This window comes from Daktulosphaira vitifoliae, unplaced genomic scaffold, assembly GCF_025091365.1.
Source record: "Daktulosphaira vitifoliae isolate Bord-2020 unplaced genomic scaffold, ASM2509136v1 Scaffold_2, whole genome shotgun sequence".
In the NCBI taxonomy this organism is placed as follows: Eukaryota; Metazoa; Arthropoda; class Insecta; order Hemiptera; family Phylloxeridae; genus Daktulosphaira; species Daktulosphaira vitifoliae.
In genome coordinates, this window is record NW_026099573.1 from 29,477,736 (window position 1) to 29,496,021 (window position 18,286).

General features: G+C 25.0%; 3 protein-coding genes across 11 annotated transcripts in view; 1 reads left to right on the forward strand and 2 right to left on the reverse strand.

The window, feature by feature from the left end:
• The first annotated feature begins 2,174 nt into the window (after positions 1 to 2,174).
• On the forward strand, positions 2,175 to 5,093 carry LOC126897286 (uncharacterized). Its single transcript, XM_050670788.1, has 6 exons — positions 2,175 to 2,236; positions 2,817 to 3,007; positions 3,308 to 3,482; positions 3,544 to 3,630; positions 4,063 to 4,225; positions 4,340 to 5,093. The coding sequence occupies exons 1-6, from the start codon at positions 2,210 to 2,212 to the stop codon at positions 4,894 to 4,896; spliced, it is 1,200 nt and encodes a 399-aa protein (XP_050526745.1). The 5' UTR covers positions 2,175 to 2,209; the 3' UTR covers positions 4,897 to 5,093.
• Positions 5,094 to 6,170: 1,077 nt separating this feature from the next.
• Positions 6,171 to 10,518, reverse strand: LOC126898099 (tectonic-3). Its single transcript, XM_050672048.1, has 7 exons — positions 10,324 to 10,518; positions 9,816 to 10,259; positions 9,564 to 9,752; positions 9,045 to 9,219; positions 8,780 to 8,985; positions 6,953 to 7,498; positions 6,171 to 6,850 (listed from the first exon to the last, which is right to left on the reverse strand). The coding sequence occupies exons 1-7, from the start codon at positions 10,516 to 10,518 to the stop codon at positions 6,395 to 6,397; spliced, it is 2,211 nt and encodes a 736-aa protein (XP_050528005.1). The 3' UTR covers positions 6,171 to 6,394.
• LOC126897233 (modular serine protease-like) overlaps positions 10,242 to 18,286 on the reverse strand; it is a 116,139-nt gene continuing 108,094 nt past the window's right edge. For all 9 annotated transcript variants that reach the window (XM_050670673.1, XM_050670672.1, XM_050670674.1 and 6 more), the window contains 5 exons: positions 17,858 to 18,005; positions 17,654 to 17,713; positions 11,837 to 11,962; positions 10,879 to 11,013; positions 10,242 to 10,699 (listed from right to left, as the gene is read on the reverse strand). In XM_050670673.1, the coding sequence (XP_050526630.1) occupies positions 10,521 to 10,699; positions 10,879 to 11,013; positions 11,837 to 11,962; positions 17,654 to 17,713; positions 17,858 to 18,005 (648 nt within the window). In that variant the 3' untranslated portion in view covers positions 10,242 to 10,520. The remainder of the gene's footprint in view (positions 10,700 to 10,878; positions 11,014 to 11,836; positions 11,963 to 17,653; positions 17,714 to 17,857; positions 18,006 to 18,286) is intronic.

Genomic DNA, 18,286 nt, shown 5'->3' on the forward strand with positions numbered 1-18,286 from the left:
CAAATTATACAGATTTTACTCTTTTATTGATAAAAACTTTATTCTACTGATGTAAGAACAGACAAAACCACAGTTTTTGTTCGTTATTGAGTCTATTACATTTAATTAAAATTAATTTTTAATGTTAGTTATGTACAAATTACAAAATATAAAGAAATAATTATATATATACTTTCACATAACCAATTTTTTTTTGTATGGTAAGGATATCAGTGGTGATTTTTGTAAATATAGGTCTAACTGTAACAAAAAAAAAACATATGAGTAAAAATGAAGACAATTTTAAAAAAATTCCAAATAATAATAATATAACGTTTGTTTGTATATTCCAAACTTTTTTTTTTTCAAAATATTTAGTGCATTATCTTTTTTTTTTATTAATTTTACTTATAATTAAAAATTATATTTCATAAAATTTATTACACAACTCTTCGTAAAAAAGAAGATCTATTTTACTTTAAATGTAATGTTAGTCAATAGAATCTTCATTTAGAAACTTGAATTTTTAACCTATTATCTAGTAATTTCAATAGCCAATTTTCATAAAATCAATTTATAAATCTATACATTATTCAACAGATTATGTTATAATGATGTGACTTGTTATTATTTTTAAAATGGGCATCAATTAATAACATCTTTAACTAGTTGACTTTTTAAATGCTATTCAATTGACAATATAATGATGTGGATATATTACATTATTTAAAATTATTATTATTACTAAAAATAGCTCACAACGCTATTTATATCACGATTTCTCTTTTTCAAATATTAAAATTGCAAAAAATACATATATCTATGTAATCGCCATTCTTTACAATCAGACATACTTGGAAATCTATATTTTTGTAAATAAGATTAACGTATTAATGATTTCAACACGATTATACATTATAATCATAATTATACAATATCGTAATCAGTATAACGTATATGTTAACTTGTTAATTCGTTAATTCGTTAGCACTATTTAGAAAATTAAAGATCAAATAATAATTATGCAGAGTAGTCATTATTCTAATATAATTTGGAAACAAAATTGCATGAGTTGATCAAGTTTTTGTTTATACTAAAACTATCACAACATAATTTATTTTGTATTTATGCCGGAACATTAATATTAAAATATATTTTAAGGCTAATAGCTTTAAGTTAGTTAAATTATGAAAATATTTCAATAAAGGACATGAATAAGTGTTTGAGTAAAAATAGGAGAAAATGAAATATATTCCAATCATATAATAATATACAGCTTATAAGTCATCCTGGTTTTCTAAATATAAGTAACATAATAACTAGTATTTATTTAATATGTATCATTGACTAGAATTGAATGATTCGGTTATAAAAACCGAAGTATTGTATTATCAATTGAAAGTTTAAGCAAGTTATTATATAATACATCTAAAATTAATTAAAATAAACACAACGAGTCATCCATATATAATTCATAGATAAAGACATTTAACTGTACACAAAAAATCGTATAATTTACAAAATATAGGACATTGTCGAAATTTAGAGGATTCCCACTCAAAAGTATTGAGCTAAAATATGATATATTACGAAAACACACTATTGATCAGCTGCTTAGTTTTAGCATCAAATTATGTTAAAAGAGTTTGATAACACAATGACGGCATTTATGATAGTGATAATGAAATACTAATAAATGATGTATGATAAAATAACTATGATATCCTGTTGATACGTGGTCTATTGTTTACTCTATTATTTTATATCATCATTAGTGAACTTATTAATTTTTTTGCATAAGATTAAGCAAAATTTATTTTTCACATTTCATTACCTCTATAGTTTTATTCGTGACAATGTATTCCACTTAAATGGCAAACATCACGAGTCACTTGACGTCTATTTTCCTTTCATTTTCTTGTTGATGATTTCTTTGTTAGAAACCTTGACAAACAAGATTCCCGTTATTTCTAAGTGTTTCTTAGTTTACATCTGATCTGATTTGATTAATTTGTTACTAAAAATTTGATATAGTTGTGAATCTAATATCATTTTGATATATACGTAAAAAGATAGCTGACATGCATAATTGTATAAACGTGATACTAAAGTAATAATATCAATTTATTAACATTAATTGAATAACTAAGTTAAAATTATTTCAAGACGATAATACATTTAGTTGTTCATTTTTTTTTTGGTGGTTCATAATTCTACGAATGTATACCAAATGGCTGTACGAACATTAAACAAAAATGTAAGTCTAGTTCTTCATATTTTTAGTCTCTAATACTTTATCTTACTAAAACTGTAATAATTACTATAATCCTTAATTTTATGATAAGCTTGAAAAAATTAGTACTTGAAATATCTATAATTAATTACTCTGTAGATTAAAAAATATAATAGAAGTTATTTATTAGTGAAAATTTTCCTATTTATAAATATTAGACAATTTTTTATCTGAAATGCAAATGAGTCTATATTGTTATTAATTTTGACGTTGAAGCAAAAGCATTTTTTCTCTAAAAAATGTACTAAAACTGCTAAATTAGATGTTTAACTCGGTTAATATGTATCGAACAAACTAAAGATCGAATATACATAAATTTTTACATGGATATACACTAAATAGTGAAATTTGATAAAAGTAGATTTAGACTTTTCTGCTTCTAAGATATAGATTTAAGATTGAATGTTATTTTAATTTTTCAAATTATTTCTTTTATAAAAATATATATTTGATTCTATGAGAACATTTTAGTATTATGTATCTCATATAAGTTATAATATATGATATGTTTTTTTATGATATATATTATTTAATCTATTTCTAGGATTGCAGCTGTGAGCAGACTAATTTACACTTGCATGCTGAAATTGAAAATCTAAAACAAAAAATTTTGGAAAGAGAAAATCACATTCTGAGTATGGAAACCAATTTCCTTTGCGAAGCTGAAAAATTTCCACATGGTGAATATGCTGCTCTAACTGATGAAGTTTTAATGTGGCAAGATAAATATAGAAGGTAATAATTAATTTATAAGGTATTACACAATGTTCTATAAGAAAAGCATGTGGATTAGTCAAAACATTGTGGGACACTCTGCATATATATTTAATATTATAAAATTTTATAAAGAAGTAACATTTTATAATTTATATCTAAAACTTTCATTTAGTATCAATAATTAAAATTATGACCTAAGTTTACCCAAAATTAATAATATTAGAAATTATATTATTTGTAGCTTAAAATATTGATATTGTAGTAAAATGATTTACAATAAAAATTTGTTTATTTTATATAAATTTTTTTTGAAATTAGATTATTAGAATCTCATAAAAGAATACAGCGTGTTAACCAAAGCTTGGAAGATAAATTATTACTGCTTGTTGATAAAACAGAAACTGAAAAAAATGTATTAAATTCTGAAATCCAAGGTCTTTCTCGAAAAATTGTTGATCAACAACTACAAATTAATCAATTGAATGATGAAAATGTAAGTTGTATTATTTTCCTATTATTACATTTTTGGTTAAATTGTTTTTTCTTTTTTTTAGGAACGCTACAAAAATGATCTAAATATTGCTATTCAATTACTACAATGTAAACCACCATCACATTTTGTTTCTCAGAAATATGATAATGTAAGTATAGCTCAAACTAGTAAACTATTCTTAATAACATAACCAATTATAATATCATATAGATACAGTTTTTGAATAACTGAGTTAAGTATGTAATTGTCTAGTTTTGTTGTATAATTAAGTACTGACTTTGGTTAACATTTTTTTGTTGAATAAAATTAAAGATTTTAAAATCTTAAAAATTTTATTAGTACTTTTGTTAATACAGCAAAATAACATAATATGCATATGTATGTAAATTTCAGCTGTATATTAAAATAAAACTTTTTGATTTGTTAAAATTAATAATTTTTTCAATTACTTATTTTTATTCTAACCATAAATTTATCAGTAATTTCTCATTTATTTTTTTAAAACTGAAGTATAATTTTATCATTATAGTGAGTAGTATTAGTTAATTGATTTTGTATTCCTATTTTGTGTTATCATTAGTTACCTGGTGAAATGCAATCTAAAGTCCGTAGTTATATTTATAACAAACAGCGTAGACTGTCAGATGGCAATGGAAATATGTCTCCAAAGTCTGAAGGCAAAACTATTAAAGTGCCAATTACTACCTTTCCCCCAACAGCTATGGTTTATTCATTAAACAATGGTAAATTAAAACATTTATAATTTTATGGCTTTTTCTTTAAAAAGACAATAATCTTTATGTAAAAATTGCTTTCAAAATAATAATGATATAAATTAAAATATTAATTTATTTTAGATACAAAAGTGAAAGATGTTGAAGATGGTCCAACTCAACCCCCTGTAAATAGTGTCTCAGCAGCTATTATAGCCAAAGTTTTAGAAGAAAGAATCAAAGAACGACTTACTCAACGTCATTGCTCCTCTTGTTCATGTGAAACTAAAAATGAAACCGAGCACTTTAATAATGCTTTACCATGTTCTGAGTTCTCTGAAAAAAGACGCTCATATGTTAGACACTCTAAAAGATACTCAAACAAAAGCTCAGAATCTCCAATATCAGAACCTGATCTTATACACTTTGATAATACAATGTCAATTGGAGATTCATCTGAAAGTGGTAGTAAACTGCATGTAGCTAGATCAAGACTATGTTCTGTGCGTCTCCAAGAAGGCAGTAATAATATATTGTTAGACAATGCAGCAACACCATATTCTGGACCTATATTGTACAAAAGTCGTTCTTCAAGTGGTGAATTTGATGAACCATTAGTACACTCGCAAAAATCAATTGATCGAAATTCTCATATAAATGAACATACTCGTATATTAATCTCAGATGAAGAAATAATTTAAAATTGATTAGGTAATTTTTCACTTTTAGGTAACCATGAAAAAAAAATGTGATATCATTCAAACTTTTACTCTTGACTATTTTGTATAGCAAATATGTAAACTTTTAATTTTATATATTCAAATATTTTATAAATTTAATAATAAATTTATATTAAAAAATAATTTATAAACATCTTCATAATACTACAATAGTAAAAACATTTAAATATGTATTGTTTAATAAAACCATATTCGCTTAATGTGCTTCATTAAAATATAGAGTATTAATATTTTGTTGTTTATATTGCAATAGTATGTAATTCAGTTCTAACTTTACGTACTTTGATAAAAAGAAATTTAACTTTCATTATTTACAGTGTAACCTGACAAAAAGAAATGAAAAATAAAAGTTCAAAATACTTATTTTATAAGTATCTGTAAAAATAAACATTTAACAAATTTTGATATGTGCATTATTATAAAATAATTTACTTTTTTTTTCATTAGACTTATGTTTTATGAATTGTGATATAGTTATTCTATTTACAATTAATTGAATTCCTCAACCATTAATGTGTGTATATTTTAATGCAATATATTGGATAAAAATATAATAATTATATTTTTATCCAATATATGTTACAATTATTGTAACATGCACTACATATACTTTAAAAAATTCTTTATAAAAGATGCTGCTAAAAGAAAAAGATGTATAACTGTAGTTTCAGAGTATTATTGGAATACATCAATTTTATATTAAATGTTCTAATAATTTAATTATTATTTAATTGAAAAATATTATATACCTATACTAATAAAATAAAATAATGTGAAATACATTTCAGTGTAGATCGTGTTAATCTACATTAAATTATTATTTTAAAACATACAATTTTGTTTATTTGTAAAAGTATATTTAATAAAAAAGTCAGATAGCAAAAACACATTTAACTAGATTTAGATTTATTTATGTAAAAGGAATAAGAATAACTTATGTCATTTTTTTTCAAAAGCTGTGACTCATTACTATATAGATTTATTATATTTTAAGGCAATGCTTGGTGATATTATTATGATAACTATAATTATCTAAAATCTAAGATAAAATCAAATAATATTGTACTTTTTATTTTATTTTTTCGGAAAAAAACATCCTCATTTAAAATTAAAATTTTGATTAAAAATTAAAAATGATTAAATCTATTAATGTTTATTTTTAAATAAAACAATATAATAGTAGTAAAAATATTTTATCTTATTTAAACTTTTTTATATGTAAGGTATTCTCCATTATTTTTTGAATCCATATATTGTTAAGTTCATTTTACCTTAAATTCGTTTATACTACGAATTATTTTCTAATCCAGTGATAGGTAACAAACTTTATTCCTTTAATTAAAATTTGAAATTTTTCTTATGGATATTTTGGATGAGAAACATAAATAAAAAATTTTTGAATTTAAAGTCACAGTTTTAAATAATACAACTCAAGTTAATTTTATTAATTAAAATTATATTACAATAATATATTTAAAACAGACAATAGTAAAATTATTGAAAATTTGGAGTAGGTTCTGTATCCGTCTGATAAGAAAGGATAGAAAAAGTCTTCAGGAAGCCTAAATTCGTAAGTAGGTGGATCAGCGAATTCTCTTATTGGAGCTTTAGTAAGGTCTACAAATTTTACACTGTTTATTATTGGAATCTCAAAAGTCGTTTTTTCATTATCTATTTCATAGCCATTATAGTGAATTGAAGAAAAATTTACTAAAATACCATGAATTGTTGCTTGTGGATTCTCAAACGAACCAACATTTGAGAAAAATACTTTCATACTAATCCTATTGACAACGTTTTTACATTGGTCACTTATTGTAGGTTTAAGAACCATAATAGGAATCCACTTGGACACATTTGGATCACCCATACTGCTAACCATTAAATCATCATAACTTCCCAACATTAAAATTATCTAAGAAAAAAAAATGTCTTCGTTTAATTGTACTTTTCGCCTTAAACAGTACTTAACTATACTTCAATACACTATATGTATACTTAAAAAATTATTAATTACCTTAGCCTGTAATTTTTGACAAAAATCAATAGATGTTATTGATTCTTTTTTTTTCCACCGAAAAACACACGTGGTCTTGACATTATAATTGAAATCTACCAATAACTTAGAATTGGAATCACAAGCTCGACTCTCAGATGTTGGTACACTCAAAAATTGAACTTCGTTAGGTTTACTCTGTTTATGTTTTATAATCACTGGTTTTCCCTGTATGTAGCCTGGTTTTCCACTGAGTGGGTAAGAGTTGATATTTTGATTGGCCCATTTGAATTTTACCTTAAATTGTTGCCTAAAATACATAGGTGTTTTTTGTCCTTCGTTGGACAAATCTTGATAAAAAAAATACACATCCAAATTCTTAACACCGCGAGTACCATTATGTTGGAAAACATACTCAACAGTCTCTACAACGTTACGACACGTAGATCCATCTATGCTGAACACAGGAGTTGGTGGATTAATTTGCTCTATGGAGCAATTGTAAGAACCATTCATTACCAAGAAACAATGATGCACAACAGCCTTTAAGTTAACTAATTCAATTTTCTACAATCAATAATTTATGATTAAATTATTCAATACAATAACAAATGCATCCTTTATAGGATGCATTTTATAAAATTCTATATATGTTTATAGAATTTTATAAAATTTATTTATTTTTTTCAAATAAAATATATTTAACCATTTTGAATACTCAATACATACTCGTATTTACATATAGGAAATAGGGTGGTCCTTATCTAAATAGGTCTTTTTTTTTTATTAAATTCAATCAGGACGCCCTATAGAATTGTTCTATAGGTTAAAAAAATATAGTTTGTGAAGTTTCGTGATTGTCCAATGATTTTTTCCCGTGCCGCAGAAGGGTTGAAATTTAATAAATAGGGGTAAAAATTGTTAAATTTTACTTGAATCAAAAAAATTTACTGAATAAAATTTGTTTAAAAATGTATTTCCAATAAAATATATTTTCTAGATCACAATAACAGTAAAATAGTGTTATCGTAATAATCGTAACGATTTTAACGTATTTCTTCATTTCATACAAACAGCTTGATGTAAAAAAATTCACAATCAGATTAAAATCATAATGCTAGTGATTGATTTTTAAATCACTTTTGCGCTGCACAATGTACATATTCGTAGGAAAGACTTAAATTTAGAAAATATTTACTAATCATTATTTGTACATAATTTTCAAATTTAAATTTTATAATTTATATATATTATTTTGTAAAAATTTATGGATAACACTAATAAAGACTGAATTATGTAAAAAATTAGAATCCGGGAAAATTGGCGTATTTATGTGTTTTATTAATTATTCAGTTAAATATGCATTATACAGTAAAAAATAATATAATATATTTTATAGGAAATACATTTTTAAACAAATTTTATTCAGTAAATTTTTTTGATTCAAGTAAAATTTAATAATTTTTACCCCTATTTATTAAATTTCAACCCTTCTGCGTAACGGGAAAAAATCATTGAACAATCACGAAACTTCACAAAATATATTTTTTTAACCTATAGAACAATTTTAGGTGGCGTCCGGACAAAAAAAAACTTTGAAAAATAAGAACCACCCTAATAAGCAGAATAGTGCCTACAGCAGCAAATTTTGAGGGGCGGCTTTTATTTCATTAATTATAATAATTACGTATTGTTAATAAAAAGGTATATTTTTAATAACAACGAAAAAATTAAGATCGGGATCACTACGTACTGTGAACATTTTTTATATGCATACTAGTAAAAATTTGCAAATACACTCCTGCCTACACTTAATGGTTAAACTTTTTTTTTTAATTTCATGCTAACCTCAGTTTTTGATGAGTAATCATAAATTGGATGGGAAACTTTAAATCCACGATCAACACAAAATCTATTAAAGCTCAAAATAGAATTATTTTTACAAGATTCAGTCAAGTTTTGAATATACACGTCACAGGATGTGTCTTTGTCTACAAGATACTCAACCAAATCGTCGACACTACATAATGAATCAAACGCACTATTTTTAAGACCTGTAACATATAATTTTCACTATTATTAAGTAATTAAATATAATAACTTGAATTCTTACTGAAAGCTGCAGATTCATTAGTGTTTCTATTAGAATAAACAAATATCCAATGCAATGATTTGTAAACTAAATTAAGTCGATGACTTAAATGGTTAGTTAAAGTATTGTCAACATGCAATTCAATTACATTTCGATTACGAAGTACTGACTGCACTTGTGTTTCCGTTTCAATTGGCTAAAAAATTAAATTACAGATGGTCAATATTTTATTAAAATATATAAACCATTAAAGTTTTAAAAATTAAACAAAAATATTTCAACAAATCGTGGAATTAAAACCGAATATTCTATCTCTTGTGAATATTATGCAAGTTATTGAACTTTTTAGTTCTTATACAGCTAAATAAAGCATTCTTCGTTATAGAGAAAAACATATATTATTATCAACATTTTTATTTAGTACAAAAAATGGCGCATATTGACACGTATAAAATAAAAATGTTCGTAATCAAAATTAAATCGAAATTTTTTAATATTTACTTAAAATCCTATTAAAAATTGTTTAACTTATTCACTTACTTCTCGTTCTGGATAGAAGTAGTTGGAGGGTACATTATCTACAATGACATAAAACAATGATGAGTCAAACAAAATCGATTTTAATTTTATTATCCCCCAAATAACTTCAGTGGAACATAATGTAAACGTTTTTAAATCACTGATTGAACATTCGGAATCACAACAGCAGTTTAGATCACAACTACCAAACTAGAATGATTAATATAAGTTTAGTTAAGATTATGCTGATCTTTTTGTTTCACATAAACTTACAGTTAAATCACAACTGCAGTACTTATCAGTCAAAATCTTTAAAGATACTGGGTTGTTTTTGGTAGCACCTATAATGGTCGTAGCAACAGTAGTAGTGATTGCTGTTGTGGTCTTAGCGGAAGTCACCATAGAGGTACCTGTGGTTTCTTTATTGTTACTAGGGGTCGTGACGGTGTTGTTGGATAGTTCAATATTAGTTTTAATTACAACAAAAGGCACTCCATAGCTAGAATGATTTGTTGAAGATTCATTAGAATGAAAAATTGGAGATTCGATCTCAAAAGGTTTAACGACATCAGTTCCGTTTTCAATTGTTACGTTATAATTAAACGCGTTACTATCGGCAGTGTTGTTAACCACTAAGGATGATGGTATAGCTGTATTAGATTTTTGGGTCGAGACGGCTTTATTACTGCTAGNTTTTAGATTTTTGGGTTGAGACGGCTTTATTACTGCTAGGGGTTGTCACAGTGTCATTAGTTGATTCAAAATTAGTCTTCATTTTTACAGTATCGTTTGCAGTTGTCAAATTATACTTAATAGTGTGATTATGCTCAGTTTTATTAACGGCTAATGATATTACAGTAGTTTTCGTTTTTTGGGTGGTAGTTGCCAATTGGACATTTTTTACAGTGCTAGGTCCTTGAATAGCTTCGACAACAGCCACGGCCAAAGCAAAACAAACGATATAGACAGTAGTCATCGTTATAGCTCTACACCGTACTTTCGAAAGTTTCGGGCGATAATGTTCAACTCAAAGTGTACTACTCCGAGAGCTTCGGTTTGTAAACGATAGCGATCTGTGCCACAATAAACGAAGTCGGGTGTTTTTAATTGAGCGCCTCCTCCCAAAAAAAATCGCCGGAATTCGTCTTTCCAACTACCTAGAGTAAAAGTAATTTTTTAAAAAAAACTTAATCCTCAATTATTATTTGGAGTTATATGTGTATTGAAAATGTTTCAATGCAATTTTTTATAGAGCACAAAAATACAATGTAGAAATACATTTATAGAATATTTATTTATTTTTTATTATTAAAGAAATAAAAATGTATTTACATACCTATTGGGCGCCAAGTATAGCATTCAACTGTATGAGTGCCCGGTGATGTTGGTACATAACAAAATCCGTAACCGTATATTTCACTACGACCGTACCTGTCGTAGTGATATATTTGAACGTGAAATTTTGGCCAACCTAAACATAAGAATCAATTTGGTAGGTGTCCTAGTAGGTTTTGACACATTTAATAACTTTTGATGCAGCATATAATAGGCGTTACTTTTTTTTTTTATAATTTATAGACTACGTTAAATCGTATTTTTTATACTCTACAAGAAAAAATAAAAATACAATTTTTTCATTATTTTTTTTTTATTTTTTTTTTGAAATTTTAAAATAGACATTTTTTAGCTCGTTTCTTACCATAAAAACTGATGGGTTGGTAACAATTTTAAGATAAGACTTATTGAGTTACAAGCATTTTAATACATAGAATGAGTATGTAGTCCATGTCGCAGAAGTGTTCGTTTTATATTTATAATACTCCCCCGTGCTGCATATACATCAGTACAAGCTTTGCTCATCCGCGATACTTACTCGCTTATTGTGATGGAATGCTTGTAACTTAATAAGTGTCTTAAAATAGCTATTTTGAAATTTTTACAAATTTAATTATTTCTTATTAGAGTAAAATATTAAAAAAATAACACAAATATACAGGTTTATCATAAACCGATCACTCTGTATATATATATGTATATATGTATATATGTATATATGTATATAAGTAATCAGTAAGTAAGAAAACGCGTTTCTATAATTCTCGTAGCTTGTTACCTGTTTCTTTACTTATTGAACATGCTGTATATATTTTTAATTTTATACGTCATTAAATACATTTTTCTATTATGATATTGTAATATGTTTTTTATTAGAGAAATTTTAAAACTAACTCTGGTTAGAAAATTTCACCGAAAACATTGAATTGTCAATAAAAATTATTTTATTAATATTTTACCTTGAATTCCTTTTGTAGAATAGTGGATATCTATAGGATGACACCACCAAGTACGACTATCGTAAGATGGAATATCAACTTGTGTTTGTCCTTCTTTATGACCAGCGATTATTTTCCAATTAGAACCTAAATAAATAATTTTCTATAATTTCAGAGAAGCTATATGTAGATTTATTGATAAAATAATAATTTGACATAATTCCGTTTCTATCTTATTTAATTATGGAAAAATAAAATGTACAAATGGAATAGAAAACTCCGTAAATTATTACAAAATGGGATTATGAATTTTCTATATAAAATGTTAATCTAAACAACATTTTATTATTTATATTAAGATATAAATAATTTTTGTATTTAGCCCGCAATTAAATTTCACGTTTATAAATTTTCATTTTATTTTCATATTTATTTACACGATTCGCACTGGATAAAAAAAATGATTTCTTAGTGGTATTTCATCTTATAGGGTCGCTTAAATTACATTTAAATATTTTCTATTGATATTGAATATTGATTGTATACATTACTTAATAAATTATTGCAAAATAAATCTGAAATGTTTTACAAGTTCGAAAATCTATATTTTTATCATTTATATTTAAATTACCAGCATGAATGCTCCATTTGCAGAATAAGCTTTTTGAAGGAAATTGTTCGGCGTCGGAAAGCTGTCCTATTATAAAAAGTTCAGCCATAATACACAGGCATGATTAATATTACACGAATTAACACTTACTCAAAAAACTACTTTCTGGCTATACATAATCCCAAACACTACATCGAAATGCATGTACTTGTTGCTAGGTAACTACCGGCGTTACGACAATAACATTACGTCATAACAACAACAATATTGAAATAAAAAACGAACCTTTTTTTTACTTAAAAGAAGTAATACTAAATATAACCAAATATTAACTTAAATTTAATTTGCTAATTAGTCTAAAATTTTGAATATTACTATAATAACATAAAGGAAATCATTTAATATTTAATAAAAATTGTTTTTATTAGCTTGTCTAATATTTTTTTTTCAAAAAACAGTGGCATATTTACGAGAAGTTTGGTCATAATCTAACGCCGTAGATAAACGGATTGGTTGACAATACGTGCGCTCTCTTCAGACAATACCAATCTAATTGGTGTTAACCAACCAAACGGTTGTAAAAAAAAATTTGGACATAAAATTATGTTAGCAGAGAAGTGAAGTTCCCCACTACACTACGTTCTATAAGCTATCTAGACCCCTTCACACAAATTCCTAAATATGCTACTGTCTAAAAACATTTCAAATTATTTAAAATATGTCGGTGTTTAAAACTTTTATTTATTATTTAAAATATATTTAAAACATACAATTTTTTAAAAAAAAAAACTAAATTTTTGTATACTTTTTGATAAATATATAGTCACTTAGTTAAATTGACAGTATTCGATTTAAAATTTAAAAAAGTTCACTAAATTATAACCATCAAGTATTATTTTGTATATTCAATAATTGAATATACAGGACATTTATCACAGTAAAAATTATTCTCTCTATAATTCAAATGTTTTGTTCAATTGTAATCTTTACTATAATTATTTGTTACATATGATGGAAAAGTTTTTGGGCTATTGCAATGTTTGTATTCTTTGTTAAATGTTTTTCGTTTAATGCGCTGTTTCAGTTTTACGAGACCATCCATATAAGATTTATTCTCTCTGAAATTAACATTTAGTAAGAATAAAATTCATCTGAAATTAATGTTTCATCAGATTTATTATCGAGATCAAAAAAAAATTATAAAATTATAATAATATTAGGAATATTATAAACGTTACTAATTGTTATTGTAATAAAAATATATCTCAGCCTGGTAATTATAATTGATAAAAACTATCAAATAAAACTTGGACCGTATTTCGGTTTAGAAAGACTATTTAACTGTCTATGGCCCAAAATTATTGTAAACTAATATCACAGTTATGAGTGAAACTACTAAAACTTTTATTTGTTTCTAAAATGAATAATTATCTTTCTGTAAAATACATATAATGAAAGTCTTTTTTTAATAAATATCGGAGCTACCATCGATTTATTGGCTCATATTTAATTTTTTTGTTTAATATTATCATTTCAATTTTTAAAATAAAAATTGTACACTGTAAGAAATGATCCAAAAATGTCCAAATGTCAGTATATTTTTTGCATACACGTTAATTTTATACACAAGTAGTGTAATTTCGACATAAAGTATTGAAAATTTGTAATGAAATATAATATTTTCATTTCTATTTATCATTATTCTCTCTTACATTGTATGCATTAAAATCTTTTAATTCTATTTCTATTCTAAATCTTCGCCAAGAGATAGACGTCGATATTATGGTGTTATTTAAATATGTATAAAAAAACAGCATAATATGCTTTTCACCAAGTAAATTAAATGAAGTACGACTTTAACTTCCATTGAAATTAGTCTTACTTATTTTCTTATTAGTAATAGGTAATTATTGTTCTTGTTAGAAGTTATAGTAAGTTATTTCTATCCTTGTTAAATTTCTAATTTTTTATGAAATCACAGATTTACTTATTTCTATGAAATTAAGTATCAATGAGGTGAAACATATTTGTTAATGTACATTTCCTTATTAAATACTTAAAAACACATATTTTTATCTCCAATTGTTTTTATTTGTTTTCATGATTACATTGAAAATATTTATTTTAGAATTAAATTTTCTATTGCTGTTTTGCTCAGAATGTTAAAATGGTAGACTAGATTTTAGTCGAATATAAATTTATAATTATTTTCTTTAGTCCGATTATTATACTTAATATTAATATAAATATTATATTCTCAGAAGTCCTTGAAACTCCTATTAAAAACGCTTACTCAACCCCATTAAGTATAAGTATACTTATCAAGTACACGCTATAAATTTGGTCATTGTTTGCTTATTATTATAGGTAAAACTTTGACAAGGTTTTATAAGAAAACTGGGTTGGGTTAAAAGATACTCCGCGCCAATACCGCTTCTTTTTGACAATATAACTAATACATTTAAAATTTGATGCATTTTATAATTTATAGAATGCTTGTTTCTAAAAACGTATTGATAATCTCAAATTATTTTTCCTTCTGTGCAAAATAATTAACAATTATTTTATCATTACAAATATATACATATAAAAAAACCCTGCTGATTTATTTGATTTCTACTTAAATACTTGTCCTGGTCAAGGTTCAAGGACTATCAGAACTAAAGAAGCTATTTTAATTACTTAGGCGGAATTGCGTTGTAAAATTAAATTGAAATAAATGTAATAAAAAATAAACCCAGCACAGTGGGGTAGCGGCACAGTGGGGTCGTGGCATAGTTGGATCCAGTATAGATGATATCTGACAGTGATTAAAATCATTATCATAAAAAACCATCCCGATAAAAGGTGATTTTTATCGCAAACATTACATTTTTTTTTAATTTTCGTGAGCCATTTGCACATAGAAAATAAGATGTCAGAACAAATTTTTTTTTTTCATTTGATAGTATATAACATAACCTTTGATTTGATATATGTTTAAAGGACGCAGTATTTCCGGAACATTTTCAAAAGTTCAGTTGAAAAAGATCTATGTTTTTTACAATATTTCAAGTTCTAAATGCCCCTATATAAGGGGAAATTATCCAATTTTAATAAAAAAGTATGTCAAATGAAAGATGTACTTATAATGTATTTAGAAAAAAAAAAATTGTGCTGATATATACATTTTTCAAAAAGTTATAGCATTTTTAAGTTGAAAATTTAAAATCGAAAATCGAAAATTTTAACACAAAAATAGTGTTTTTTTAACTACGGCAGCCGTTTAAATGTAGAAAAAAAAGTGTCGGGACAAATTTTTTTTTTTCATTTTGTAGTACATAAAATAAGCTTTAATTTGATATATGTTTAAAGGACGCAGTATTTCCGGAACATTTTCAAAAATTAAGTTGAAAAAGTTATTTTTTGTAAAAAAGTTACTATTTTAAATCCTCCCAGTGAGCAGAATAAGTGTTAGATTTTCAAAAAAAATTATATCAAATGAAAGGGAAATATCTAAGGTTTCAATACAAAAAAATATTATTTTTATTTGTTCATTTTTGAAAAAGTTATGGCAGTTTTAAGTACAAAAAACATCCCGATAAAATGTAATTTTTATCGCAAACATTACATTTTTTTTTAAATTTTCGACAGCCATTTGCACATAGAAGATAAGATGTCGGGACAAATTTTTTTTTTTCATTTGATAGTATATAACATAACCTTTGATTTGATATATGTTTAAAGGACGCAGTATTTCCGGAACATTTTCAAAAGTTCAGTTGAAAAAGATCTATGTTTTTTACAATATTTTAAGTTTTGAACGCCCCCTATATAAGGAGAAATTGTCCAATTTTAATAAAAAGTATGTCAAATGAAAGATGTACTTATAATGTATTTAGAAAAAAAAAATTTGTGCTGATATATACATTTTTCAAAAAGTTATAGCATTTTTAAGTTGAAAATTTAAAATCGAAAATCGAAAATTTTAACAAAAAATAGTGTTTTTTAACTACGACAGCCGTTTACGTGCAGAAAAAAAAGTGTCGGTACAAATTTTTTTTTTTCATTTTATAGTACATAAAAGAAGCTTTAATTTGACCACATAGTAAAATAATATTAATATGAATTTCTTCTCACGAGAGGAGACTACATTAATGGAATCCTTGATATTTATTGAAGTTATTGAATCTAAATGAGATAAAACTCAAAACGAATTAAAAAAAAATTCTGTGCCAAAGTCGTGAAAGACCCAAGTGTTACCGCCTCAGAAACCGTACATTTCATTCGTCACTTAATAAAAATGGAAATTTAGCTAGTTCAAATTTTAAAGTTATTTTTCTCGACTTCAAAGAAACAAAAAAATTTAAATATGATTAATTTTTTATACTATGTCAATTAGATTGATATAATATTTATGAAAATCAGTTTAATCCCCTTATAATAAACTAAAATACAAAACCAAGAATTTTAACACAATAATAGCATATTTTTGAATACGGTAGCCATTTGCGCATAGAAGATAGGTCGTCGGGACAAATTTTTTTTTTTCATTTTATAGTACATAAAATAAGCTTTAATTTNTCATTTTATAGTACATAAAAAAGCTTTAATTTGATATATGTTTGATAGACGCAGTATTTCCGGAACATTTTCAAAAATTAAGTTGAAAAAGTTAATTTTTGTAAAAAAGTTGCTATTTTAAATCCCCCCCAATGAGCAGGATAAGTGATAGATTTTCAAAAAAATGATATTAAATGAAAGGTAAATATCAATATAAAAAAAAATAATATTGATTTGTTAATATTTGATTAAGTTATGGTAGTTTTAAGAAAAAAAAGTGAAAAAATTTCAATTTTTAAGGCTAATGTCTCCAACTAGATATGATTTGTGATCTTTTGACGTATTTTTGAAAGAAATCGGTCCAGTGAGAGCTGAGAAAAGTGGCAACAAGCATAAAAAAAAAAAAAAAACACATCATAGTAAATACCTTCTCAGCTTTGCATCGAAGCTAAAATTCATTAAGGTAATATAATATATTATAATATCGGTATATCAAATGAACTTTTATTTACTATACATATATTAGTACATTAAAGTCATAAACTATAGTAATAACTGTCAAATTTTGTTTTTTACATATTTATTTTGAATCCAAATGATATGTTCTTTTAATTCAGTGAAGAAAGCAATTGAATCATTGGAATATGTATAAAAATTACTTACAATTCCTTTTAAATAATATTTACCCTTATGTTGGAACGATAAACCAGATCCGCTATCTCCTTGTTGCACTCCTGAATCTGACACTGAAACAAACAATTTTATATCAATTTCATAAATTATATTTTTATCTTATAAGCAGTATTGACTCCATTTTCATAAAAAAAGATAATTATTGCGGCATATTACAAATAAATAAGAAAATAAATGAAAACCATATAGAAATTTACCATTTGTTGAACCAGCACAAATATGATCGGTAACATTTGTTCTCATATATATTTTACAACTCGTATTATTAATAAATGGTAATTCAGCTGTTAATAATGTGTCACTATATTTCTCTTTGAATTTATCTATTTTTCCCCATCCTGCAACCTAAAAAAAGATGTTATGTAATTAATAAACCCCGATTTCTTTAAAAATACGTCAAAAGATCACACATCGTATCTAGTTAGAGACATTACCCTTAAAAATTGAAAACAATTCCCTCTTCCCCGCAAATGGGGGAAATATCCAAAAAAATTACAAATTTAAAAATCGCTAATTTTTGAAATTTTATCACTTTTTTTTCTTAAAACTTCCATAACTTTTTGAAAAATCAACAAATCAACATAATTTTTTTTTATACTAAAACCTTAGATATTTACCTTTCATTT